Here is a 15,689-nt window from a genome sequence, read left to right as displayed (position 1 = left end):
TTATACCTTCACTCTATAAATGACATAGGTTCTCCCAAGAAGCAAGAAAAAAAACAGCATCAGGTTCTGAGTATTTATTTCAGGTAATGGCAGCCTTCGAGTAGAGAAAAGATAGGCATTGCTGTCCACCCTGGGTACATCATGGCATCCCATGCGAGTACTCAGACCTGCTGCCCGCTGAGGAGGGGCTTGCTCTCACCGATGGAGGAAGAGTGGAAGACCCGGGGCAGACGCAGCCAGTGGGTGCTACCCTGTGGCAGCTGGGGAAGGGAGACAGCAGAGCCCTGCTTCATAAGTCTGCGCCTGATATTGGGAGAAGAAGGAGGAAACTGGTTAGCAATGGCCAAGGGCAGCCTGTCTGTGCCTCTCCAAAGGATACAACCATATTTCAGGTTTCCTTGGCCTTGATCTTTGCTCCCCAACCTTCTCCTCACCAACAGGGTTCATCCTCTCTTGTTTCTGTGGTAGCCTCTGTCCATTCCCCTCTCCCTACGAGCTTCCCTATTTGAGGACTCCAGGACCTGAGATCTGCCCTTTTTGCAGGTAGAGAACTCAGTTCACCCAACCTCCTCCACCTTTGATATTGCCAATAACAACAGTCATCAATATAATCATTTACTGTATTCTTGCTTCAGAACCAGATGCTTTATCCACATTGTCTCTAATCCTGACAACAGCCCACAGGATAAGTGTTAGTTAGTTTCCCTACTTTTCAGAAGTTCAAAAAGGTTAAGCCACTTCCCGAAGATCCCACGAGCAAGAATGCAGCCCACACTTGTTTAACTTCCAAGTTTGGGCTCTTTAACTTACAAGTTTGGATACCATACTTCCTCTTGAGGAAGAGTGAGTGGTAGAAATAAGGAATAAGGGAGTGTGGATGGTGGGGTTCTCACCTGTATACCAGAAATGCAAGCACCATAGCCATCAATACCAGCAAGATACCCACGAACAGGGGAGCCTGCCCAAGGTTTGCTTCTTGACCTGTGAGTAGAATCCCAGGCTCTGCTTCAGTGTCTGTTCCCTGACAGATAGCCTCTGCCCACTGCCCTTCTTCATTCCTGCTCTTGTCCAAGTACCTACCAGGCATGACAAGCTGGGTGCTGACCATCGCCAGGCTGTTGGCATCAGCCAAAGACACATTGAGGCAATAGGTCCCTGAGCCACCTGTTAGTACCTGGTGCAGAACCAGCTGGCAGGCTGGGCTAGGTGGCACAGCCTGACACAGCCGCTGGGTAGGGGGCTGGCACCCTGGCGATGAGATGTCCATACAGGCTTCCTCGGGCAGCCTGAGAGAAGTGACATCTTATGTCAGAGGGTCTGGGAAGGAACACTGGATACCAGAGAGTAGGTTAACAGTCGATCAGGAGTTCTCAGGGCCACCAGTGGGACACTCACCCGCCTTGACAGGACACAGTCAGTTCAAATGCATCCCCTTCACTGGATGGCACAGCCTGCAGGATCTCAGCACTCTCGATGCCCTCTGCAAAGTTGCAAGATTTTAAGCCTGGGATTCCTCTATCAGGATTCCCTAAAGGCCCACAGACAGGAAATACCTAAACTGCTTCCCTAATCCCATCCCCATGCCTTCAAATGAAAACTCTGGGATTTAGGTATTCTTGCCCATGTGAGCAACTCCTTCCACAGTATGCTTCCACAGGCAACCTGAGACAGCCCACACGTCCCTCCACCAGCCCCCACAGCAGGCAAGACTCACGGACAATGTCCATGGTGAGGGAAAAGGAACCGTATCGATACAGAACACAATCCAAGGGGACTTGTCTCTTCACCAGGATTAAGGTGGCTGTATCATCCAGCAGGGGGCTCTGGGAGCCTGGCAGGAGAGGAGAGAAGTCAATCGACAAATGACTCACCTGGAAACAGAAGCCTAGCAGGCATGTTCCCAGAAGAGCCAGAGCTACTGGATCCAGGCTTGGAATCTGACAAGACCTGAGAAATCTCATTGTATAGATAAGGAAATTGAGGCCCTGAAGGAGAAATTACTGCCCCAGAGTCTCACAGATGGGGTAGAGTTAGAGTTTTTAAAAATCACAAGTATTTATTATACCCCACACTGTGCCAGGCCCTAGGCTAGATATATGTTTAACTCATCTAAGTGTCACTTTCTCACTCTCTTATTTTCATTGCTATAATACCAAACTGATCTGCTTTGGGAAGAGAATCCAGGGGTGGGAAATGGTGTCAGAATCTGGAAAAGATTTCTATGCATTTATGCTTGCACAGAAAATGAGATATAAAGATTATATAAATAACCACAGTCTGTCATTCCCTGGCCTGTCCCTCAGAGAACAGCTCTCAGGGACAGAGAAGCAACAAGCTCTCTCCCCAGGTCCTAGGGAAAGGCCCTGACTTCCTGAACTCCACATCTATTCCATGGCATTAAGAGGGACTTGAGGCTTTAAAACCAGTGAGGCCTCTGAGGGGACTCCCATTGCTAGGCAAGGGATTGAGTAACAACTAGGTCCTGGGGAAGTCTTTCAGCTCTTTAGTTACAAATGCCCCACCTCAATAAACCTCGTTCACACTGGCCCTCTTACCTGTAATACCTTCTGTAGGCATGAATGGGCTGGCATCTGGACCCTCAGGCTCAGGCGTGGGTACCTCTCCCGCTGTGGTCTCCACTAACTCTGTGGTTGATACCTGTACAACTGTGGTTTCAGAGGGCTCTCCAGTTGACACGTCAGGGGTCGTACCTATAGCCTCTGCAGTTGGCATCTCTGCAAGTGTGGTACCTATGCCCTCTGCAGTTGGCATCTCTGCAAGTGTGGTACCTAGGCCTTCTGCAGTTGGCACTTGCACCGGTGTAGTATCTAAAACTTCTGTGGTTGGCACCTGCACAGCTGTGGTTCCAGAGGGCTCTGCAGTTTGCACCTGACCAGGTGTCGTACCTACAACTTCCGCTGTAGGCACTAACCCAGCTGTGGTGCCAGGGGCCCCCTCAGTTGGCACAAGCCCATCTGTGGTTCCTGGAACTGGGGAGGAGCCACAGGAGCTGAGAGGAATAGCAGCCTGAAGCACCACCCGGGCAGTGACTGGGCCCGACTCTAGGTAAGTGTGAGTGACCACAAGTGCCCGAGAGATCAAGGTCCCAGTACTGTCTCCAAAGTCCCAGGTATAAGAAAGGTCAGCCCCAGACAAGTAGCCACTGGGGTCATGGAGCTGGAGCGCAAAGACCAGAGGTTGGTTTCTCAGGAAATGCTTGTTCCCTCCATCCAAGGCCTGCAGTTGGGACACACTCACAGAGAAGGGCACCTGGTCTGGGATTGGAACAGAAAAGGTAAGATGCACACCTGGGCCACAGCTTCTCTTTTCACAGCCACACCCTCCAACCCCAAGCTGACTGTGTCTTCACTGGCTCTAAGCCCCATATTCCTTTGTCCAGGTTTTCCTGGTTCTGCCCCTTTAAGATTATACACATTTCCCTTTCTCCTTCCAGTCTAGCCAAACCTCTCCACCTTCTTCTCTTGCTGTAGGATTGGCCTTGCCCCTTCCTAATCCTTACCAGTAACGGTGAAGGCTAAGCTGGAGTGACCGATGGGCATGTAGCTCTCAGACCCCCGGCGATGGTAGACAGTTACTTCCATGGTGTTTGTGCCCAGTACTGTTGTGTCTGTCCCAATGCTCAGCCCAGACACCGGGCCCCCTAGAACTTGCCAGTATTGGCCTGAAGGTTTTAGAAAGAAAAGCAGGGAGGGGTGAGGGTTACTGGTGGAAGAAGATTGATAAGAGACAGCACCAGAGAAGGAAGGTCAGATGAATTTAGGATGGTAATTTTAGATGGTATTTGGAAGGTGGTGATATGGGGGCCAGGGAAGGAGTCCTAATGAGTGGTTCCATGGAATGGGACTATAATTGAGGAAGGATTCCCAGAAAGAACTATAATAGAGTTGGAGGGGGCTAGGTGCTATGGAAGAGGCAGGAGCCATGGAGAAAATGATTAGGGAAACTTGCAGAGCTTAAAGGATGGGACCAAAAGGAAAGAGAATCAGGTAGGAAGAGGTGAATCCAAGTGTGGATGACAGGCCAGAGCAGGGAGTCCCTCACCCCAGGTCTTCCAGACATAAACAAATCTTCTCCTCTGAGACCAAGGGCCTGATGGGCAGGCCTCCCCATCAGGGAAGATGCAGGCACCATCAAGTTCCTGGGGATACACTGGCTGTCCTTCCCACACCTGGCTCCCTGAAAGGTAGATACAGAGTCACCTTTAAACCCTGGCATTACACCAAACCCCTAATATGGCTCTCAGGGGGGGCTCTGGGAATACTCCCTAGCCGCAAAGTGTGGCCTTGTGCTAAATTCTTTATATATTATCACATTTTAGTCCTTACAACAACCTTTCATTGTAGGTATCATCCCCATTCTACAGATAAGGGAACGAAAGCACAAAACAAGTATTTGCCCAGGGTCACATACTAGTAACAAGTTTAAATCTAAATCCATCCAACTTCTAAGTCCACTGTGTCTTCTGTCCCCCATTTGGGCGACTATAATCCCCCCCCCCCCCACTTTATTTGGGTTTTCTACTTTTTCTACAATGAATATGCATTACATACATAATTTGTTTTTTGTTTTTTTAAAGTAGAGGTGGAAGGGGGCATTCCCTGAGCTCATTAGGGGTACTAGAGAATTGGGACAAAGGAAGGAGGGCCTGGGATAGAGAGGTACTCACCATTGATGATGGTGTCATTGGCCCAGATGACCTGCCCATCTGGCAGCACCTTTTGGCTTTCAGGGAAGTGCAGGGAAATAGAGAAGGAGACATTTGCCCCAACTAACGTAGGCCCATCATTACGGACCTTCAAGGACACCGGGCCACCTGGAAAAAGCAGTTGCATTAGCTGGGACTCCTTGGCTTCCCCTCGTCATATACCCTTACCCTTCTTCTCAAACTACATTCAACCCAGTTCTCTCCCCACCCCATTTCCACCATGCCCTCCCCAGAATTTGCCAAGTTCCCACCTCTCCAGCAGTCAGGCCCCTGGTTTTGTGTCCACTCAGGATACAGCTGCTTGTTCCAGGCTTTAGTTCTGAGCTGCCTCGAGACACCAAGCCAGTCTTGGCCCATGGATCCTAAAAGGAAAGTGCCATGAGGGCCCTAGGATCCTCACTCAGTCCCTTCTCAGGAGATAATAGTGCCCCATGTCACTCCACTCATTCTCACATTCAAAGTGCATTTTAATTTACTGAATGCCCTCTAGGTACCAGGTACAAAGCACTATGCTAGGTACAAAGGACTTAAGAAATGAATAAGACATAGCTCTGAAGGGATTCAAGGTAAAGTATAGGAAATAGACATATATGTAAATTGCTATAAATCAAGGCACTATTTAATATGAGCCACAGCAGACATGCATGAAGTACTACAAAATAACAGTCTAAACAGATTTCTGTAGTTCCACTCTGGCAGATTAGGATAGGAAAGACTTCAATGAGGAATTGGCCTGTGGGATAAAGCACTCCAGGCAGAAGGCCTAGCATGAGCAGATGCATGCATGGAGGCATGGAAGCACATGGCATGATAGGGAACTACTAGCAGTCTGGTTAATGCACACTGGGAAAGATGAGACCAAAAAGCTGCCTTGGGGGCTTTGAGTGTCCAGTGAAGGGGTTTGGCCTTTGACTCTATAGGCAAGGCCACCTCAGAAGATTGTTTTATTGAGCTATAATCCACATACATAAAATTCACCCTTCTTTTTTTTTTAAATATATTTTATTGATTTTCTACAGAGAGGAAGGGAGAGGGACAGAGAGCTAGAAACATCAATGAGAGAGAAACATCGATCAGCTGCCTCCTGCACACCCCCCACCGGGGATGTGCCCCCAACCAAGGCACATGCCCCTGACCGGAATCGAACCCGGGACCCTTCAGTCCGCAGGCCGACGCTCTATCCACTGAGCCACACCGGTGAGGGCCACCCTTCTTTTTTAATATGATCAGATTGTGTTTTAGAAGGATAACTGACAAACAGTGAGGAAGATGGATCAGAAGTAGGCAGAGGTTGGGGTTGGGAACACGGCAGACAAATTTATTGCAACTGACTGAGAAAAAGAGATATGATGGATCTCTATATGCCTCATCCAGATCCAACAACTATCGCATTTGCCACATTTGCTTTTTCTTTATGTTGTTATTGTTGTTTGTTCATGTTGTTTTACTTTTTATTGAATTTATTGGGGTGACATTGGTTAATAAAATTATATAGGTTTCAGGTATACAATTCTATAATACATTATCTGTATATTGTATCACGTGTTCAGCACCCCAAGTCAAGTCTCCTATTTGTTTGTTTTTAGTTAAAGTCTTTAAAAGCTAATCCCAGGCATCTTGTTATTTTAACCCTACAAATTCAGTATGTATCTGTTTTTAAAATGAATATTTTATTGAATAAGCATTACTTCACACTAGACAAAATTATCAAACCTAGTCCATAAAAATTTCATTAATATCTAAAAATGGATTATGATATTAAAAAAATCAGGATCCAAAAAGTAAGCACAGTCTTTTAAGAGTCTCAGATGGACAAGAATGAATATAATGTTTCCAGACTACATTAAGGAACATAGTAAGAAAAAAAGACTTAAAACAGCACCAGGAATGAGGAAATTCAAATCAAGAAGAATTTTCTTGAAGTCTGTGTGAAAGAAGAAATTGAGAGCCCAGCTGGTGTGGCTCAGTGGTTGAGCATCAACCCATGAACCAAGAGGTTACTGGTTTGATTCCCAGTCAGGGCACATGCCTAGGTTGCGGGCTCAGTCCTCAGTAGGTAGCGTGCAGGAGGCAGCCAACTGACATCAATGTTTCTATCTCTCTATCCCACTCCCTTTCTCTCAAAAATCAATAAAAAGACATTAAAAGAAAAAAAAGAGGAAACTGAGATATGATGCATGTATTTCAACATAGCAGAAACTAGCCTCACTCCATTTGTAATTTGTACTGGAAATCTAGTTGATTTGGCTGGGGGAGGATCTGGAATCTTCACTGAGCCTCCTACCACTAGAGCAAGAGAATCATAAGATGCCCCATTCTTTTCCCACTCCCAACCCTCCCTCCTCAGAGCCCCACGGGACATTCCAGATCCTCTCACAACCTCCTCATCCCCACCTCTTGCTCCTGTCACGAGGCCCCAATCCTCCAGAGCCCTTTCATGTGATACTCAGCTGAGACCCCTCTGCCTGTCTTTTCCATGCCCAGGACAAAAGCCTGGGCTGTGTTCAACCATCCCCACCCTACAGAGGTTTGATGGTGCCTCCTTACCCTTTTAATCCAATACCACATTCTCTTTCTTACTCCTCCCTTTAAACACCTTATCCCAAGTGCCTGAGACATCACCTAAAAGAGCCTCCCACTCATTCCGCCCCCCCCCCTTGGAGCCCCTGCCCCAGCGGGACCTCAGAATTATGGCCACGAAGACCCATCATTTTCTTGCCCTTCCAAGCAGATGGAATTACTCTCAGATTCAGTCTCAGATTCAGAGTTCAAGTGCGCACATCCTTACTAAATCAAATGAATGAGAGAAGCCTGAAGTGTTGCTGGTATCTCCCATTAGGAGGGGGAAAACCAGAGCAGATGTGCAACCCCAAATGCACTTATTCATGTCCACACGCCCCACACTAACCTTCTGTGGCCCCCACAGCCAGAAGAGCACCCAGCACAGCCACATGGAGAAGGCATTTTAAAGGAACCATCCTGTCTTTCTTCCAGCAACCAAAGGCACTGAGGGGCTGGGACAAGCCCCTATATAAGAAAGGGGTACTCATTTGCATAGTCCTTCCTCCTCTCCCTCCAGGGGAGGTCTGGGAGGGGCTGCTAGAGAATCCGAGAACTGACCAGGGATCCTGGTCCCTAGACACAGGTTCATTCTCATCTTGACTGAGAACGAATTGGCTGAAGGGCAGCTACATAACACGTACTCCACGTGCACAATTCATCATGGGAGATTAAATCAATCTGTTGTTTGAGTCAAACCAGAAGCCTCAAAAAGACTGAAACAGAGATCCTACATCCAAAAACAGAGAGAGAGACAGTAAGTATCAGGGTTCGCTGAGAGGCCGAGGCAAAGATTCCTCCGACACCCAGGAAACCCTTACAAGAGATTCCCACCTTCCTGCTTTTCTTTATTATTTATTTATTTATTGAAATATATATATTTTTATTGATTTTTTACAGAGAGGAAGGGAGAGGGATAGAGAGTTAGAAACATTGATGAGAGAGAAACATCCATAGCTGCTTCCTGCACACCCCCTATTGGGGATGTGCCCGCAACCAAGGTACATGCCCTTGACCGGAATCGAACCTGGGACCCTTCTGTCCGCAGGCCGACACTCTATCCACTGAGCCAAATCGGCTAGGGCTATTTTTTATTTATTTACTTAATTAAATTTATTATTCAGGAGAGCACATCCCAGCTTCCTGCTTTTCAAAGGAGGCCCCAGGGCCAGGTAGCATTTAATCTTAGATCGATATGTATTTTCCCTTAAGAGTCGTGAAAACGGCGAGATCAGGAAATCCCTACAAACTCAGGACACGGGTAGGAAATTCGAGGCTAAATCAGGTTAGTGCTTGGAAGGAGGTGTTCGGCCTCCCCACCGCGGCAGAAACTTGTCTTAATGCCTCTTCAGAACCAAACTTGCGCCTGGCTGGCTCATTAGCTGCGAGGGGCGCGGGATTCGCCCCTCCGTTCTGACGTTGACCAATAGGAAGGACTGGGGGCGGAGCCATGGAAACGCGGGAAGGAGAGGCGGGGCCTCCGGCGGTGGTAGGGAACTGGAGGGAGGCGGCAACATTGTTTCAAGTTGGACAAATTGACAAGAGCGAGAGATAACACTGCGTTCCATCCGGACCTGGAGCCGCCGTGCTGGGCCCTGCTTCCCCCTCCTCCGCCCCGGAGAACCGGGGTCCGCTTTCTTCAGGGTTCCCAGGCCCCCGCCCCAGGGCCCGGCTGACCCGACTCGCTAGCGCTTCATGGAGAACTTCCAAAAAGTGGAAAAGATCGGAGAGGGCACGTACGGAGTTGTGTACAAAGCCAAAAACAAGCTGACGGGAGAAGTGGTGGCGCTTAAAAAAATCCGCCTGGACACGTGAGTGGCTTCAGTCCTGGGACTCCCACCTCGGGAACTCCTGGAGGGCCCCCACCCCCACCCCGCAGGCGGGTAGCCGTCCAGGGACCGGAAGGTAGCTGGGAGGGACTTCTTTTGAAGTGGAGAAGTGGGTTGGAGGACTGTGGAGGGTTTCCCTCTAGAGATTATAGGGTAGTGTCGAATCCGTGGGAAACTTGCTCCCCGGAGCCCGGTGAAACCCCCAAATGTGCAGTCAGGGAGGCACAGGAAGAGAAAGGAGGCCTCTGAGTTGGGGTCCAGTACTCCCCGTGGAGGTGGGTTTTGTGGGAACCGGTGAAGAGCACTTTTCTGAATAAAGAGCCCCCCTCGCTGTCCCAGCCCCACCCTCATCTTAGAATTCTCTCCCTGTTTCAAAAGAATGGCAGTTGAACCTCACTGGCCCCTCTAGGGAGGCTGGGTGCTGCTACTCCCCTTTTTTTCTGTTATCTTCTCTCCCTCTTTACCAGGAGGCTTTACTCACCTACCTTTGGGGGGAAAAAGAAATAACGGCCTTAATATGTCCAAAAGCCACTCTCTGTCCCGGATGAATGAATGAACTACAGCACACTTTCTCTTCTCTCACTTTACTAGGGGATGCTGGGGTGGTGTCTCCTTAGGGGAAAAAGAATGCCTGGGCTGGGAGAAAAGGAATATTTGTAACCACATTCCCATCTCTGTTTCCCAATCTCTCCAAGTGAGACAGAGGGTGTACCCAGTACTGCTATTCGAGAGATCTCTCTGCTTAAGGAGCTTAACCACCCAAATATTGTCAAGTAAGTATGTAAATGGGAGGTGCTTGATAGTAAGGAGGATTCCTTCTGTCTTTGTCATCTGGCGGTCTCACTCTCTCACCTCCATTCCTGGACCTCCCTTCCCTAGGCTGCTGGATGTCATCCACACAGAAAACAAACTCTACCTGGTTTTTGAGTTTCTGCACCAAGATCTCAAGAAATTCATGGATGCCTCTGCTCTTACTGGCATTCCTCTTCCCCTCATCAAGGTAATCCTTCTCATCAACTCCTCCCCAACATGGTCATGTCTTGTGGGGACTGAAGGCCAGGCAAATCAGACCGAATGAAGAATTGTGATATTGGTTTCCCAGCCCTCATCTCCCTACACACACACACACACACACACACACCTTTCTTTTGTGGCTCTTTCACTGTTCATTATGCTTATTAACCATAGGGCTGGGCAGGAGAATCAAAGTTGAAACTCTAGTGAGTCAACTTAACAGCTCCGGTAGAAGGTCAGATGAAACGCAGATAAATGGGACTTGAGGGCACTTGGTACATTCCTCCAAAAAAGTCCTTTTACCTGTTTGGTGGGAGAAATAGCCAGTGAGTCTCTAGTTTCTGTATTACAGCTGGGTTGTTTACTCCCCAAACTACTTTCAATCTATCAACAAAGGTTTATTCAACACACACTTATAATCTAATATAGTAAAGGCTTTAGTAGAGCTTTGGAGGTGATAAAGAAACATAATTCTGTCTCTCTCCATTGTTAGAGCTATCTGTTCCAGCTGCTCCAGGGCCTAGCTTTCTGCCATTCTCACCGGGTCCTGCACCGAGACCTCAAACCTCAGAATCTGCTTATCAACGCAGAGGGGGCCATCAAACTAGCAGACTTTGGACTAGCCAGAGCCTTTGGAGTCCCTGTTCGTACTTACACCCATGAGGTCAGTCCCTCTCCACATTTCTTCTCTGAACTTCCTGGGAGGTGTTAACAAGGACATTCAAAAAGTAACTAAAAATATTTAGACAGCAATTTCTCTCTCACTAGAGCAGGGGTAGGGGACCTTTTTTCTGGCAAGGGCCATTTGGATATTTATAACATCATTCGAGGGCTATACAAAGTTATCAACTTAAAAAATTAGTCTGCTAGCCCTAGCCGGTTTGGCTCAGTGGATAGAGCAGCGGCCCTCAGACTGAAGGGACCTGGGTTCAATTCCAGTCAAGGGCATGTACTTGGTTGCAGGCTCCATCCCAGGTTCTGGTTGGGGTGTGTGCAGGAGGCAACTAATTGATGTGTCTCTCTCACATGGATGTTTCTGTCTCTCCCCTTCCCTTACACTCTCTCTAAAAACCAATGGAAAAATATCCTCAGGTGACTATTAACAACAACAATAACAAATCAGTCTGCTAATCAAACATTTAATTAACTCACCCCTAATGCCTTGGCAGGGCTAGACCAAATGATTTCTTGGGCCTTATAAGGCCCACAGCTGGACATTCCCTACCCCTGCACTAGAGGGAGAGTATTTTCGACACCTCAAGAGGTCTTAGAGTACTCACAGAGTTCATACTGCAGGGCTAACTGGGCTTTGATAGATACCAAGCCAGATGAGCTGGATGGCACACCATTAAAATTATGACCACTTCTCTCAAGTTTTCCATGAGGGTCACAAATTGGGGGTTCAGAAAATATGGTCCCAGAGTCATGGGCTAGGCCCATTTTGGGCTAAGACGTATACAGTCATTTTGCTGAGGGAAAACCAGAGGCAAGGGAAGGATGGAGGGAAAGAAGCTGCTTGTTAAGAGGCGGGGAGTTAGCAGAGTAGTGCTGGGAAACTGAGATGGAATCTCCATGCCCCATATACCAACCCTCCCCTTCCTACTTTTGTCCTCAGGTGGTGACCCTGTGGTACCGAGCACCTGAAATCCTTCTGGGCTGCAAATACTACTCCACAGCCGTGGACATCTGGAGCCTTGGCTGCATCTTTGCTGAGATGGTACAGATACATGCCTGAGTTCCACCCTGCCCACTCCTCCCCACATTCAACAACAGAACTGTTTCTTGGCCCAGATCCATGGCCCTTCTATTATCACAGGGTTCTTTCTCTAGAGTAGCACTACAAGGGTGGTGGGGAAAGGATAGGACTGTTGTCCCTGATGTCAACCACAATGCAGGGATATCCTCAAATAGCTTTAGCATCCTTGTACATCTCTGATCCCCAAGTTGAGCTAAATAATTTCTGTAGCTGCTTTAGCTTTGGTCTGCATATATTTGGTAGAATGAGTTCTATTTAGTGCTTCCTTCATTTGGCCTGGAGACCTTATTGTACGATGTGAGGAATGCAGTGAAGCCACCTGTGTTCAGTTTATCCACATTTTTTACTTAAACTGCAAACTTAGTTCATGTCCCCACCCAACCTCTGGCTTTTTAGACTAAAGGATCCCTGAGGCCCAGCCTTAATATGTGAACTGTTGTCCCATTTAATACAATCATGGAGTGGGCTGAGTTTTTTAAATCAAATCAGCAATTTGTTTTATGGTCCTTCATCTGGGTTGTAACCGGGGGCTTGGAGACCATTAGCCTATATATATAATGTGCATTTATCCCCCAGTGCATTACTTTACAATTGCCCATATTCCTCTCTCAATTCATCAAAAAATATTTGTTAAGCACCTAGTGTGTACCCAGCACCATGCTAAGTGCTGTGGGGAACACAGAAGAAATGGAAGACACAGTCTCTGCACGCTGTGCTCCTATCTAGAAGTGGCTGCATCACAAGGAGGGGGGATGACCGCAGTGTCTACCCCACACCCCGTGAGTGGCTTGGGATCCCTTTGCTACACGTCAGTGGCACCCCAGACATTCACCCCCTCCCAGACCCACCCAGCCTTGGGGATCTGCAAAACCATGGTTGGGGGAAGGAAGGAGGGGGCGAGGAGACAGATGAAGGGACTTTATTGTCTCAGGCTCTGTGTGACTGACCCCATGAAAGGCCCTGGGGAGGGAGTCATGGGGCCCTACTGACCTTCCACAGCCTGCGGGAACCTCCGTTATACAAGGGGCAGTTTTGACTGACACCAATGTGGGTCTTGGCCTTTCCTCTTTCCCCATTTTCAGGTGACTCGCCGGGCCCTATTCCCTGGAGATTCTGAGATTGACCAACTCTTCCGGATCTTTCGGACTCTGGGGACCCCAGATGAGGTGGTTTGGCCAGGAGTTACTTCTATGCCTGATTATAAGCCAAGTTTCCCCAAGTGGGCCCGGCAAGATTTTAGTAAAGTTGTGCCTCCCCTGGATGAAGATGGACGGAGCTTATTATCGGTGAGAATGGGGGGTGGGCTCCCTTCCCTCTCATTGACTACCATAGGGCAGGGTTTTTCCTGGAGGAAGGAAGGGTCAGACCCTGGATTCAGTTTCAGTGTTTCCCTAGCTCCTGTTTCTGTCTCCCTGTTGGCATACCAACTGAACGGACAGATATAGGGAGGAGGGAAATGGGAACTCTGCCTTGGGTAAAATGAATTCTGGTTTCCTGAATTCTTGGAATACTTGCTGTCTATTAAGCCCGCTATCACATCACTGAAATCAATATACATCTTTTCCTCCAGCAAATGCTGCACTACGACCCCAACAAACGGATTTCAGCAAAGGCAGCTCTGACTCACCCTTTCTTCCAGGATGTGACCAAGCCAGTACCCCATCTTCGACTCTGATGTCCTTCTCCAAGCCCCCAGTCTCACCCTCTCCTCCAGTGGGGGGCCTGATCTGGCTTAGCCTTGGGCTATGGTTGTCCTCTATCTTGTCTGGCTGCCTTAACACTCACTTACCTTCCTTTCTTAGCCAGCCAACTCTAGGGATACAAGGGGTTGGAGGGGGAAAATGAAAGGAAACTTCAGTATTAGATGCACTTAAGTCAGCCTCTACCAACCCTTCTTAGTCATTGCTAAGGAGAGCTGGTGTTAAAAAAAAAAAAAAAAAAAAAAAAGACTGACTCTTTCCTCTCCCCCTACACAGGATTTGCCATTCCAATCTCTGAAAGCCCCACAGTTATTATTTCCTGTGTTTGAGATGACAGAGGCCCCAAACCGCCTGCTGCCACTGTGTTTGTTAGGCCCATTGATGACAGGAGTAAATTGGAATTTTGAAAACCAGGCAAAACAAAAACATAGAGAGGGGCCTGTTTTGAAAAATTAAGTTAAAAAATAGATCCAACCAGTTTATACTGTAGTTTCAGTGTTTGATCTCACCTAACAGTCTGAGAGTCTCAGGATTCCCAGCCTCTGCAATCCTGTTGGGGCTACAGTAGAAATGATTGCCCCCAGTGCCCTATCCGTCCCTCCTATCCCTCCTATAGACAAGGGATGTCTGGGAGGCTCCGGGACAGGGATTATGCTTCACTGCGGCCTTATGAGGCAAGTGAAAGATATTTGGGTTTTTCTCTTTTTAAATTCTTAGTTCTTCAGGTGGCAGGGCACATCTTCCCCTGAAGGCCACCCCCATAGGAATGGAAGTAAAGATTAGACATCATTTTGAGAATACTGACACTTTTTTAGGGCTGTGACTGAGTGGGAGCACAGAGATAAAATATTTCTTTAAAAGAAGGATGAATAATTATATTTATATTTCAGGTTATAGTAGTTTTTTAGTGGGAGTGGGTGAATTTGTTGCCATGTGCACCTTGGGGTTTTGTAATGCAAATGTTTAAAAAAAAGAGTATTGTTTTTCTTTTCTCTGACCTCTTGTCCTTGAGTGTTCTTGCTATTAACATTATTTGTAATTCATTAAAAAAAAGTTACTAGTGTTACAGTTTATCTTCCCTCCTTTACTTTTGTGTATTTATTTATTGAAAGAATGGTGTGAGAGAATATGAACGTGTATATATGATAATTGGTTTCAGACCCCCACTTTTCCTAATCTTTTTGTGCAGGACTACTCACCCCACCCCATTTTGAGTTCTGTGATGAAATTGGGATAGTGCTGAGGGTAGGCAAAGTGGGAATTATTGCTCTATTTTCCAGCTGGAGAAACTGAAGCCTTCATATTTTCCCCACAAATCTGCATCTTCCCCTACCCCTTCCCTGCCCAATCCCACCCCTCTCCCCCAACACACATATAACCACAGACACATATACTGAGTTCTGGAATTTCGGTGTTAGGAAGAGCTTGAGAGCAGTAATATGATTGGAAGTGGGCTCCGTGGAATTCACCTCGACACTGCATTTCCCAGTAAGCTCGTCATTTTTCCTTTTTGCTGCATATCACAAACACCAAAGTTTTCTAAATATACTTTATTCACCTTTATAATACGATTCATAATACTGTCAATTGTCTGGATGAAAATTAGGAAGGGGCTGAAGTCCCCCCAAGCTACCGGTTCGTAGGGCTGCCATTGTCTCACCTCATCAAAAATCATCTCAGACCGCCCACCCTAAAATTTCCTATACTCTGAGGCCCCACTAAAAGGAGGAAGCCCCGACTTAAAGGCTACTTAAATTCCCAGGCTCCGGCTCCCAAGGAGACGTATTTCCCTTTACGCCGGCAAATCGGTCCTAGAGGGAGGCGAGCTAGTCAGTCCCTGCCAAATCCGGGGGGAAGGGGCGAAGGTCAGAGGCTTCCTTCAACCCCGCCTTGCCTGCCATTCAAGTTCCTAACTTTAGCAGTACTGGTTAAAGTTTCCCTTAGGCCCGCCTCCGTCACTCACCTGATTAGATGTTTATGAGTCAAAAGGCGGGGTCATGAGGGTTTCAAGAGTTTATTGGTTGGTATATACGCCTGTCAACAGTGTACCGCCTCCTGTCTCGGGGAGCTCCCTCGTCAATGGCTCCTAACCTTGTCCATATTCA

The 15,689-nt window shown here is 47.7% G+C and overlaps 2 protein-coding genes across 3 annotated transcripts; one reads left to right on the top strand and one right to left on the bottom strand.

The window, feature by feature from the left end:
- Positions 1–60: 60 nt before the first annotated feature.
- On the bottom strand, positions 61–5,082 carry PMEL (premelanosome protein). The gene is made up of 10 exons (XM_080662009.1): positions 4,978–5,082; positions 4,688–4,834; positions 4,063–4,197; positions 3,521–3,682; positions 2,556–3,275; positions 1,715–1,831; positions 1,396–1,480; positions 1,081–1,286; positions 894–981; positions 61–303 (listed from the first exon to the last, which is right to left on the bottom strand). The coding sequence occupies exons 4-10, from the start codon at positions 3,600–3,602 to the stop codon at positions 162–164; spliced, it is 1,440 nt and encodes a 479-aa protein (XP_080518135.1). The 5' UTR covers positions 3,603–3,682; positions 4,063–4,197; positions 4,688–4,834; positions 4,978–5,082; the 3' UTR covers positions 61–161.
- A 3,650-nt stretch (positions 5,083–8,732) lies between these two features.
- CDK2 (cyclin dependent kinase 2) lies at positions 8,733–14,661 on the top strand. 2 transcript variants are annotated; one of them, XM_080661001.1, is made up of 8 exons: positions 8,733–9,096; positions 9,810–9,887; positions 9,994–10,114; positions 10,622–10,792; positions 11,744–11,845; positions 12,520–12,663; positions 12,967–13,170; positions 13,455–14,661. In XM_080661001.1, exons 1-8 carry the CDS (start codon positions 8,981–8,983, stop codon positions 13,557–13,559), a joined length of 1,041 nt encoding a protein of 346 aa, XP_080517127.1. In that variant the 5' UTR covers positions 8,733–8,980; the 3' UTR covers positions 13,560–14,661. The 2 variants fall into 2 exon arrangements, with proteins under 2 accessions (XP_080517127.1, XP_080517128.1); XM_080661002.1 differs by lacking the exon at positions 12,520–12,663 and having other exon boundaries at positions 8,744–9,096; positions 13,455–14,657.
- Positions 14,662–15,689: the final 1,028 nt, after the last annotated feature.

This window comes from Plecotus auritus, assembly GCF_963455305.1.
Source record: "Plecotus auritus genome assembly, chromosome: 3".
Classification (NCBI taxonomy): Eukaryota; Metazoa; Chordata; class Mammalia; order Chiroptera; family Vespertilionidae; genus Plecotus; species Plecotus auritus.
This window is presented reverse-complemented; position numbering and strand designations above follow the sequence as displayed.

Excerpts from the sequence above, each read along its gene's own strand:
- PMEL (XM_080662009.1), bottom strand. The coding sequence starts at position 3,602 with ATGGAAGTAACTGTCTACCATCGCCGGGGGTCTGAGAGCTACATGCCC. Across the intron at positions 1,481-1,714 it reads CCTCACCATGGACATTGTCC|AGGGCATCGAGAGTGCTGAG; the intron begins GTGAGTCTTGCC and ends GCAACTTTGCAG. Across the intron at positions 982-1,080 it reads CACCCAGCTTGTCATGCCTG|GTCAAGAAGCAAACCTTGGG; the intron begins GTAGGTACTTGG and ends TTCTACTCACAG.
- CDK2 (XM_080661001.1), top strand. The coding sequence starts at position 8,981 with ATGGAGAACTTCCAAAAAGTGGAAAAGATCGGAGAGGGCACGTACGGA. Across the intron at positions 10,115-10,621 it reads TTCCTCTTCCCCTCATCAAG|AGCTATCTGTTCCAGCTGCT; the intron begins GTAATCCTTCTC and ends CTCCATTGTTAG. Across the intron at positions 10,793-11,743 it reads TTCGTACTTACACCCATGAG|GTGGTGACCCTGTGGTACCG; the intron begins GTCAGTCCCTCT and ends TTTTGTCCTCAG.